This window comes from Rhincodon typus, chromosome 37 (genome assembly GCF_021869965.1).
Source record: "Rhincodon typus isolate 14 chromosome 37, sRhiTyp1.1, whole genome shotgun sequence".
Classification (NCBI taxonomy): domain Eukaryota; kingdom Metazoa; phylum Chordata; class Chondrichthyes; order Orectolobiformes; family Rhincodontidae; genus Rhincodon; species Rhincodon typus.
The window spans coordinates 10,566,327-10,577,744 of NC_063368.1; the positions used below are offsets into that span (position 1 = coordinate 10,566,327).

Below are 11,418 nucleotides of genomic sequence, written 5' to 3' on the forward strand. Positions count from 1 at the left end.
CAAGGAATCGATCCCCTCAGACAGATTGGAGGTTGCTTACTGAAGAGGTTCGGGTGAGTGGTTTGGATGTAGTTGATTTTGCACTTTGCTGGTATTAGTTTTGATATTTATATTGGTATTGCTGCAAACTATTCAGCTATCACTCATTGAATTTAACCAATTCTAATGTATGTGATTTCATTTATTGTTGTCACATGTACCTATGTACAGTGAAAAGTTTTGTGTAGTGAGCAGTACAGCCAGATTATAGCAAACAAGGACGTACAGATCATAAGGTGTTTTGTGAGGCATGCAGGAGGTCCAGAAAGCAAGGTCCATTCAGCAGTCTAATAACATCGGGGAAGAAACAGTTCTTGAACCTATTGATACATGTGTTTGAGCTTCTGTATCTTCTGCCTGATGGAAGAGGTTGGAAGGGAGTATTACCGGGTGGGAGGGGTCTTTGATGTTGGCGCCTTTCTGTGGCAAACGAGAAGTGTAGATGGAGTCCATGGAAGGGAGGTTGGCTTTTGTGATGGGCTGGGCTGCGCACACAACTTTCTGCAGTTTCGTCTGGTCCTGGACAGAGCAGTTGCCATACCAGGCCGTGATGCACCCAGAGAGAGTGCTTCCTATGGTGCATCTGCAAACGTTGGTGAGGAACCTTATGGACATGCCAAATTTCCTGTGCCTCCTGAGGAAGAAAAAGCGTTGTTGTGCCTTCTTGACCTGTACATGAGTGCATGAAGGAAGGAAAGATGACTTCACTTGCCGGCAGAGTGTCTGAAATGGCCTTTCTTTGCGTGTGAGCCAGGACATCGAGGCTGATCTTTAAGAAACGTCACTTGGATGTTGGTGTGTAGCTCCAGATCCTCTTGGGCCTCGTCCCAAGGGCACTGAGACCTCCTGAACGTGAACAAGGATCACGTCTCAGACCACAAACCCATGTCTAATACAGCAATGTCAGGCCTGCAGGCAATAAAAGCTGCTCCTGGCCACTGAACAAAGAACGCTGCTTATGATCACACGGGTGTTTGTGTTTTACTTAAATTGTCTTGCCAGTTCTGATGTATATCGCTGTTGAGTTGTACAGTCTTTACTGCTGTTTCCCTGCTGTTTGACTGCCAAATACCACATTTGTCTGAGTGTTTTAACTGTGTTCAGTCTAGTGCTATGTGGAGCCTAGTCTTAGTTTTTAAATTTTTTTCCTTTAACCTATTTGTACCTACATACCTTGCAGCTACTTTTGTGCATTTTTCACTACTCCTGTATCTCTGTCCTTCAGTACATGTGACAACAAAGCTTAATTTTAATTTTTCCAATCAACCCGTTCAGAGGTGTTGTTACACACTTCTGGAGCAAGTGGGACTTGAAGCTGGGCCTCCCGGTCCATGGTAGGGACACTACCACTGCACCACTAGGGGACTTGAGAAAGTCTAAAATAGTCTTTGTAGTTAAGCTTTTTTTTTAAAATCAACTTGTTCAGAAATGTTATTACAAACCTCTGGAGCAAGTGAGACTTGAACCTGGGCCTCCCAATCCAGCGGTAGGGATGCTACCACTGTGCTGCAGGAGGGCATCAGAAACACTCTTATAATTTCTTTTAGACCTATTTTTCTAATTAACTCTTTCCAGAGATGTTATTACACACCTCTGGAGATGATGGGATTTGAAGCCGGACCTCCTGGTCCAAGGTAGGAATGCTACCACTGTGCCACAAGAGGGCCCCAGAACATCTCTTGTAATTTTTTTTTAGTTAACCTATTTTGTTTTAATCAACCAATTCAGAAATGTTATTAGAGCAGGCCAGGCAGCATCAGAGGAGCAGGAAAGTTGACTTTTCGGGTAGGGATCCTCCTTCATTTCTGAAATTCCTGAAGAAGAGTCCTAACCCGAAACATCAACTTTCCTACTCCTCTGATGCTGCCTGGCCTGCTGTGTTCCTCCAGCTCCACACTGTGTTATCTCTGACTCCAGCATCTGCATTTCTTACTATCCCAGAAGTGTTATTACACACCTCTGGAGCCGGTGAGACTTGAACCTGGTGGCGTCCCAGTAGGGACACTACCACTGTGCCACAAGAGGGCCCCAAGTGTTATATCCATCAACTTCCATTCCATTTTGTCGCAGAGGCACTTAGTCAGAATCATACAGCACAGAAACAGACCCTTCGGTCCAACTTGTCCGTGCCGACCAAGTTTCCCAAACTGAACCTGTCCCATCTGCCTGGATTTGGCCCATATCCCTCCAAACCTTCTCTATTCATGTCCATCTGTCCCTTAAATGATGTAACTGAACCTGTATCCACCACTTCCACTGAGATAAAAGCAAAAGAGATAGGTGAGGTGGACAGCCCCGAGATAGATGGTTTCCATTAATGCACCCAGCAGTAAGTTTACCCTGGAAATGAGCATTTGTTTTAATGAGATGCCAAGGAAACTTCACTGCAAAGTCAATGGATAACATACACTGCACTGGTTATACAATGTAAAAGTACTTTAGAAAAAAATAAATAAAGCACTTACATTTAAATACCTACTCCCAACCAGTCCCAAGTTCATGTTACACAACTTCACATCGAATTAATTACTTCTGCGGTGTACTCGATTAACCATAAAATCTGAGAAGCAGCTGACTCGCACAAACACCAATTCAAACACACAACTTGGTATTGTATTTGGTGATGTTGATCGAGGGATAAATATTCATTGGAACAGATCCCTTCAGAATGTATTAAATACTAACAGTGGTGAGCAAACTCCATTAAATCTCCCTTTCAGCTGCTCCTTATGGAGGACTGTTCCAGTCTATCCAGATAACTGCCTCAGCTCATCAACAAAATAATAACATCTGGATTATTCATTTTATACAATTGGGCTTATTGACGCAAGTGGTATATGACCTTAATACAACAGAATCCTGTTTATTGATGTAACAGGGCTCTGATGATTAATTATAATACTTTCGTTATTTTACATATTAGCACACTGATTATTGGCAAAGTTATTTCCCAGTTACTGAAGGAATAGATGACTAATTCTTAATGAAACAGCAACTGTATAAATAAGTGGATCCACATTCATCATAAAGCCATACAATAGAAACTTAAGAGCACAGAAGTTGGGCATTCACTCCATTGCACTGGTATTGTCTCTGAAAATGCTTACAATCTGCCCAACTCCTCTGCTCCTTGTCTCTGAAAACAATTCTGTATGAAAGCAAAGTCCAAATCCCTTGTGCAAGTTACTGTTGGATCAAACATTCAGACAACGTCCCTCAGATCATCAGAACTCACTTGAGTAAAACAATCTCTCCTCATCTGCCCCCTCGGACTTTTAGCCACTTACTTTAAGTTGTGTTCTGTGATTACGAACTATCCTGTACTGGAAAGAAATTTCGCCCTGGGCAGATAAAACTGCCACAGAAATTTCCACACCTTGATAAAATCATTCTTCAACCTCAAAGACAAATAATCTCAGATTCTCCAGTCTGTCTGTGGGATGTGACAGTTTGGGAAACTTGGTCAGCATGGAGAAGTTGGACCGAAGGGTCTGTTTCCATGCTGTATGACTCTAAGCAGTTAGAAAGGCAAATGGCAAATTGGCCTTTATTGTAAGAGTACAGGAATAAAGAAATCTACAATTTTACAGGGTTTTAGTGAGGCTACCACACTCAGGAGGTGTACAATTTTGATCTTCATATTTACAAAAGGAAATAATGATACAGGGGGCAGTGGAGTGAAGGCTTATGAACTAGATCCTTGCGATGAAGAGTTTGCCCCATGATGAGTGGTTGAGTAATTAATTGGGTCTGTATTCACTGAGGGCTTAGAAGAATGTGATACAAATTGACTGAGATATATAAGATTCTGAAAAGTGGAGGCTGAGAGGTTGTTTCTGCTGACTGGGGAATCAGAAACTCAGGTGGCACAGTCGGAAGAGGTTTGAGGACTGAGATGAGAAATTACTCCACTCAATTGACTGCAAAACTATAGAGGGATGCTCCATTGTTGAATATCTTTAAGGATGGGAGGAACAGAGTTTTGGTCTGTCTGGGAGTTAAGGGCTTCGGGGAATGGACAGGAAAGTGGGATTGAAACCCAAAATCAGCCAGGATTATAATAAATGGCAGAGCAGACAGTCCATTCCTGCTCTTGTTACTTGTTTTCTTGTGTTCTCTGGCAACAGCCCGGTCAGTCCTCTCCGCACACAAGACCATAATATCCTTCTTAAAGTGTGCTGCCCAGCACTGAACATAATACTCCAGCTCAAAGCTAACCAGTGATCTATAAAAGTTACAGTGTTAGATCTTTGCGATGCACTCGATGCTTCTATCAACAACATCAAGGATTCTCTGCGTTTCTTTGACTGGTTTACCAACTTCCCTGGGTCATCTCGCCCCAGTGCTATCTGAATAACTGGCTTGGAACGTTCTGGTTAATGTAAGATTGCTGATCTAGTTGGCCACTGTTACGTATTCCGTTTGTCTTTTGACCCCTAGCTGTTAGAGATAACTGTGTTTTAGGCACGGAAATGTTAGAGCTCTTTGTTTTTAATCCAAGTTGCCTTGCTGCCTAGTTAGCAGGTTGCTTTAGACCCCAGTGCATCTGTGAATGCGACCCACAGGAATACTTAGACTTAGAATTAGTTCCAGGCTAATTAGTTGCTTGCTTTTTACATCCAACACAAGACTTACTTTCTTCTGATTGGGAAAGAATATGTGTGCTGAATTTACTCCTGTTGAACACAGCTATTAAGATGTGCTTTGAACTTTGAAAAATGCGCGCCTTCCATAAAAAATAAAGTGGCAGTGTCCCTGTTTCTGGGCCAGAAGGTCAGTGTTCATGTCTCACCTGCTGTAGAGGTATATCATTTCATGTTCAAAGAAGTTGATTAAAATAAACACATAACTGCCGCATACAAAGAGCTATTATAAGTTGGGGGCACAGTGGCTCAGTAGTTAGCACTGTTGCCTCTACAGCACCAGAGACCCAGGTTCAATTCTACCCTCAGGCAACTGTCTGCATGGGTTTCCTCCAGGTATTCCAGTTTCTTCCCACAGTCCAAAGATGTGCAGGTTAGATGGATTGGCCATGCTAAATTGCCCATGGTGTTCAGAGATATGTAGATTAGGTGGGTTATAGGGATAGGTCTGGGTGAGATGCTCTGAGGGTCAGTGTGGACTTGTTGGGCCAAAGGGCCTGTTTCCACATTGTAGGGATTCTGTGAACTCATGATCTGAAGTTCATAGAAATAGTAACAGGAGTAGGCTATTGTGGCCTTTAAACCTCTCACAGTTCATTACAATCATGGCTGATTTTCTACTTTAACTCCCATCTTTACCCTATACCAATTGATTCCCATGTGTCAACACTAACGTGTTCAACAGTTCAACTGTTCTGTGTTTGATTATGGTAACCGATCTATGTTCACTGTGCTTGATTGATTAAGGCAAGGGGTTGACTCAGGCATAGAAGGTGCTAGAAGCTTTTTTTTATTCATTCACGGGATGAGGGCATCGCTGAATAGGCAGCATTTATTGCCCATCCCTAATTGCCCAGAGGGCAGTTCAGAGTCAACCATGTTGCTGTGGGTCTGGAGTCACATGTAGGCCAGACCGGGTAAGGATGGCAGTTTCCTTCCCCAAAGGACATTAGTGAGCCAGATGTGTTTTTAGCAATGGAGCATTGTAAAGCATTGTATAAAACTCTGTGAATGGCATTCCTGAACAGTTAAAAAAATCTAGTAACAACTCTGCGCTTCTCTGAGGAAGATCAAATCTGTAAAAGTCGAGCTTCCCGAAATGGATGTTAGGAATCGAAGCTGAAATTTTGGGGTCTCGGACTGTGAGAGTGCAATGGCTGACCTCCTGTCACCATGATCTTATTAGCTCTTATCTCCCACCACCGCTCCCTGCAGAATTGTGACTGGTTTCAAACCTCAAAACGGGATTCTAGTGCCATAAGGTTTGATGTAAGACTTGAAACACTTGCAGCATTTCATTTTTCTTCATTTAACCTATTTTTCTAATCAACCTGTTCGGAGATGTTATTACACGCTTCTGGAGCAGGTAGGGTCTGAACCTGGTCCTCCCTGTCCAGGGGTAGGGACACTACCATGGCACCACAAAAAGACATCTGATACCCAGGACATTAGCACCAGCCTTAAACCACCACCAAAAACATTCTCCCAATTTGTCCTTGTGCCCAGCCTTACATCGAACACCCATTTTGCATTAACTGATTGGCTGTTTCTTAATTGATAATATTGTTTCCCGTCTCAGATTGGTTTGAGAATGAACAAATGTACTGTTGCTTTCCGCATACCCTATGTTATCTGTTCCCAGTGTGTTCATTGAATCCCTACAGCTTGGAAGCAGAACATTTGGCCCATCTGGTCTGTACCGACCCTCCGAAGAGCATCCCACCCAGACCCATTCCCCCTACCCTATCCCTATAATCCTGCATTTCCCATGGCTAACCCACCCAGCCTGCACATCCCTGGACACTACTGGGGCAATTTAGCCTGGCCAATCCACCCTTAACCTGCCCATCTTTGGACTGTGGGAGGAAACCGGAGCACCTGGAGGAAACCCACGCAGACACAGGGAGAATGTGCAAACTCCACACAGATGGTCGCCCGAGGGTGGAATCAAACCCGAGTCCCTGGCGCTGTGAGGCAGCAGTGCTAACCACTGAGCCACCATGCCACCCTAATTGATTATTTATTATAATTTGGAGCCATGCCCAGGAGATTAATGTTTCATTGAAGGAGAATACTGGACAATCCAGAAGGGCTTGGTGACTCAACGTTAATGTTTCCTTTGAATTTGTTCCTGGTGAGAAGCTCAGTATTTTGACTATTCCAGGGCTATTCTTTCTGAAAGTCAAGTGTCCTTTTTGTGGTGTGTAATTGAGTGTGTGCGATTCCCTCGTTGAGGGACTGAGTCATGGCAACATGTTGATTTATTGCCTTTGTTGTTCCTTGCATGAGCAAGGCAGATGGCCAGTGCTGTTTATTTAGTAGCTGCAGGCTCCTGAGTTCTTAATTGACCAAGTGTGTTCACTGTAACAAGCAAACATTCCCAGAACGGTTTTTTTTGAGGGTGTTTAGCATCTACTGTTTTTTTCTCTCATGTTCTTGCTGGGCTACACCAACAACAAACCTGCATTCATATAGCACCTTTAACAGGCTATTTGATGTCCTAAAGTGCATGCAGATTCTGCAGTAGTGGTCTCTCCCATAGCTCTTATCAAAAGGTCTAGAAAATTGGAGCAGGAGTAGGCCATTCAGCCCTTTTGAGCTTGCTACATTATTCAGTATGATCATGGCTGATCATCCAACTGGTACTGTGTTTCCACTTTCTCCCCCTACCCTTTGATCCCATTAGCCCTAAGAACTACCTCTAATTCCTTTTTGAAAACATTCAATGATTTGGTCTTAACTGCTTTCTGTAGCGGAGAATTCCACAAGTTCCCCACTCTCTGGATGAAGAAATTTCTCCTTGCCTCAGTCCTAAATAGTTTAAACCGTATCCTCAAACTGTGAATCCCTGTTTCTGGACTCTCTCACCGTCAGGAACATCCTTCCTGTGTTTAACCGACCTAGTTCTGTTAGAATTTTATAGGTTTCTATTCTTAGTCTTCAAAACTCCAGTGAATATTATCCTAACTGATCCAGTCTCTCTTCGTACATCAGTCCTGCTATCCCAGAAATTAGTCTGGTAAACCTTTGTGACTAATGTCCCTAGACCACCAGAGGCTGAGGGGTGACGTTATGGAGGTTTATAAAATGGTGACGGGCAATGGATAGGGTGAAAAGCCAAGGTTTTTTATCCCCAGGGTAGGGGAGTCCAAAACTGGAGGGCATAGGTTTAAGGTGAGAGGGGTAAGAAATAAAAGGGACCTAAGGGGCAACATTTTCATGCAGAGGGTGGTGGGTATATGGAATGAGTTCCCCCCCGCAAGAACAAATGCCAAGGAAACATTAAAGTTCAATTGCGAATCCCAGAAGTTCTTTCACTCTATTCTGTTTGCAAATCAGACACCACTTTGCACAGAATAGAGTCCCAGAGGAAGTGGTGGAGGCTGATACAATTGTAACATTTAAAAGGCATCTGGACGGGTACATGAATAGGAAAGGTTTAGAGGGATGTGAGCCAAATCCTGGCAAATGGGACTAGATTAATTGAACTAGATTAGGATATCTGGTTGGCATGGATGAGTTGGACTGAAGGGTCCATGCTGTATAACTCTGTGACATTCTCTCCAACATCAGAGCATCCTTCCTCAGATAGAGAGACCAAAACTGCACACAATACTCCAGGTGTTGGCTCACCAACACCCTGTACAGTTTTCAGCAAGGCATCCCTGCTTCTTAATCTTCAACCCTTAGCGCTGTGATCCCAATCCGCTCACCCTGCCCATTCTGCTTTCATACCTAGCAGGTAATGTAATTGTGTAGCGCCGTAGAAATATCTGCAGGTGTTTCGTCGTTTTGGCAATTTGTACAAGAGATGCTTGGTTAGATGAGCAAAAATTCAGTCAAAGATGTAGTTTCTAAAGTGGAGTTTCTTTTCGCAGTCATGGTTAGTCTTTGGAATTCTTTTCCGCGGAGAATGTTGGAGGCTGGTTCATTGGATATATTCAGGGCTGAGTTAGATGAATATTTGATAAACAAGGGAGCCATAGGAAATGGTGCCTCTGGGAAGCTGTGGATAGCACAATCACATCAACCATGATCTTATCAAATGGCACAGCAGGTGGGACCTGAATCCAGACCTGTAGGCTCAGAGGAAGGGACACTACTACTGCACCACAATATTGATTATTTATGGTAACTGATTGGTTTTTAATCAATTTTAATAAACAAGCTACTCAAAGATGTTATTATACACCTTTGGAACAGAAGGGATTTGAACCCAGGCTTCTTGGTCCAGGTGTAGGGACCCTACCTCTGTGCCACAACAGGGCCTCTGATTTTTTTTTTCCTTCTCTTTTTTCTTCTTCTTCTGACATGGATCTGCCTTTGTTTTTCAATTAACCCATTTTTCTAATCAGCCCATTCAGACATGTTATTACACACTTCTGGAGCAGGTGACACTTAAACCCGGGCCTCCTCGATTGAGTTTTGGAGTTAAATAAAACAATGGACCTCAGCTGGGGATGTCACGAACCTATAAAATTGCCCGCTATTTTGCAGCCATGGCTCAGAGAGGGTTCTGGGTTCTCCTTACATCCATGTCGGTGACTTTTATCAAACCCCTTTTCAGAAAGAAATTTATTTTGCTGTCTTCTCAACCCTCTTTTCCAGTGTTGATCACGGCAGCTAACAATTATTTCGTTGCGGTTGGGAAATTTGGCGAGCAAGCCCTACAGACTTCCACGTCGCAGACACTGGGTAAGAGTCAAAATCCTTGGACTATCCGGGCTTTTCCCTGGTCTCCCTAGGCTGGCCACTGCTATTGTCGCCGGGAAATATTGGTGTGGTTTGATTTATTATGTGCTCTTCCAGGTCTAGAGAATCGGGAGCTGTCAAATTGAATAGCTGACCAGACTAGACTACCTCAAAATATTTTAAGAAGGTAGCCTAGACCCTAGCTTTTTCTTATTTTAAAGGCAAATGTAATGTGCTATGTTCTAGATGCAATTCAATGTTAAGCAAAACACAATTTATTTAAACACTGCATTTAAAATACAAACAAAGAAGAATTTAGAATAACTTAACAGTATAATAGATACAGTAACTATTGCTAATTAACTGTTCCGATATAGTAACATCTCATAAACACACCCTTTGGCAAAAAGGCAAATTCAGAAAAAAAGATTTTGCCTCACGTGCAATATGGCAGCCTAAGAAGGGAACCCCCAGTTTTTCGCTGTAATTGAGAGAGGGCAGAATAGCTTCTAGTTCTTCAAGCCCAGAATAGCAACTGCTTAAAGCTAAATGTAAAAATTTTTTAAAAATCCTAGAAATCCTGGTCTGTGAGGATTGGTCACACCCAGCCAGGCTGCTTCTATTGTTCCAACTTTACAAAAAAAACTCCAAGGCCTCTCAAGCTGTTTATTTTACTGGCTCTCCATGTAGACTGCTCGGCAGTTCTGCCTTAAAACTTCTCTTCAAAAAATGCCAGGACAAAATAATCTCTTAAAACCACAGCATTGCCACACATTGTCAGGGAATGTTGGATCAGGCAGAGCTCAGATTTAATGGAGAGTAAAACTCTCTTTGCTCTCGCCATGACTTTGATAACACCCCTGACCTGCATCAAAATGAGATCTCTATGTTCTGACACTCATGTCTCTGTGAACCCACGTCATTGTTTTCCTTTTGGACGAGAGGGTTCAATGATTATGCAGATGAGCTTCTGACATGTGCGGTGTTGAAGCTCTGACCTCAACAGTCAAGTGAGAGAGACTTTGCTAGAAGGTCGGAACCACATCAGCTGCTAAATCATCCTTGGGAGTTGATTAGCTTGGTTGGCTGTTTTGCGATGCAGAGTGATGCCAAAGGTGTGGGCACAATTCCCATGGTGGTTGAGGTCACTAAGAAGATCCTACCTTCCCATCCTTGCCCCGGGCATGGTAACCCTCAGGTTAAACTTGCCATTATCGTCTCTCTATAATGAGAGAGCAGCTCTATGCCCAGTGGGACAATGGTGACTTCAGCTAATAAATAGAGCTTGAATTACCCTGTGATTAGCACTACTGCCTCACAGCACCAGGGACCTGGGTTTGATTTCTACCGTCAGGTCTGTGTGGAGTTTGCACATTCTCCCCGTGTCTGTGTGGGTTATCTCCATGTGCTCTAGTTGCCTCCCACGGTCCAAAGATGTGCAGATGAGGTGGATTGTCCATGGTAAATTGTCCAGGGATGTGCAGGCCTGGTGGGTTAGCCCTGGAAAATGTGGATTTACGGGGATAGAGTGGGGGTGTGCTGGATCTAGGTGGGATATGCTTCAGAGGGTCGGTGTAGACTCGATGGGCCAAATAACCTCTTTCTGCACTGTAGGGATTCTATGATTCTTCTGTTCTATGAGGAGATACCTTGTTGTTTAGCCTGAGCCAATGATCTCATGGGAATTAGGTTGAGATTACATCAAACCACCACATACTGGACAATCTCCCACTGATCTCTCCTTTCAGAACAAGTGTTCAGGACCACGCCTACTTTACGAGAGTTTAACAAATTTAAACATGGTATGTGTTTAATAACCTTCAAATCCCTCCCGGAATGAATTCGAAAAACCTACGGAAACATAAAACAGGAGCCGGGGTAGTCCATTTGGCCCTTTGAGTCTGCTCTGCCATTCAGTACTGTCACAGCTGATCTTCCAACTCAGAACCCTGTTCTCCCTTTGATCCCTTTCTCCCTAAGAACTATATCTAACTCCTTCTTAAAATATTCAATGTTTTGGCCTCGATTGCTTTCTGTGGCAGAG

General features: G+C 43.4%; 1 protein-coding gene across 1 annotated transcript in view; it reads left to right on the plus strand.

Moving 5' to 3' along the window:
- Positions 1–11,418, plus strand: part of baiap2l2b (BAR/IMD domain containing adaptor protein 2 like 2b) — a 73,648-nt gene that overhangs the window by 9,964 nt on the left and 52,266 nt on the right. Inside the window, exon 3 of the mRNA XM_048617353.1 lies at positions 9,291–9,377. Within this exon, the coding sequence (XP_048473310.1) occupies positions 9,291–9,377 (87 nt within the window). The remainder of the gene's footprint in view (positions 1–9,290; positions 9,378–11,418) is intronic.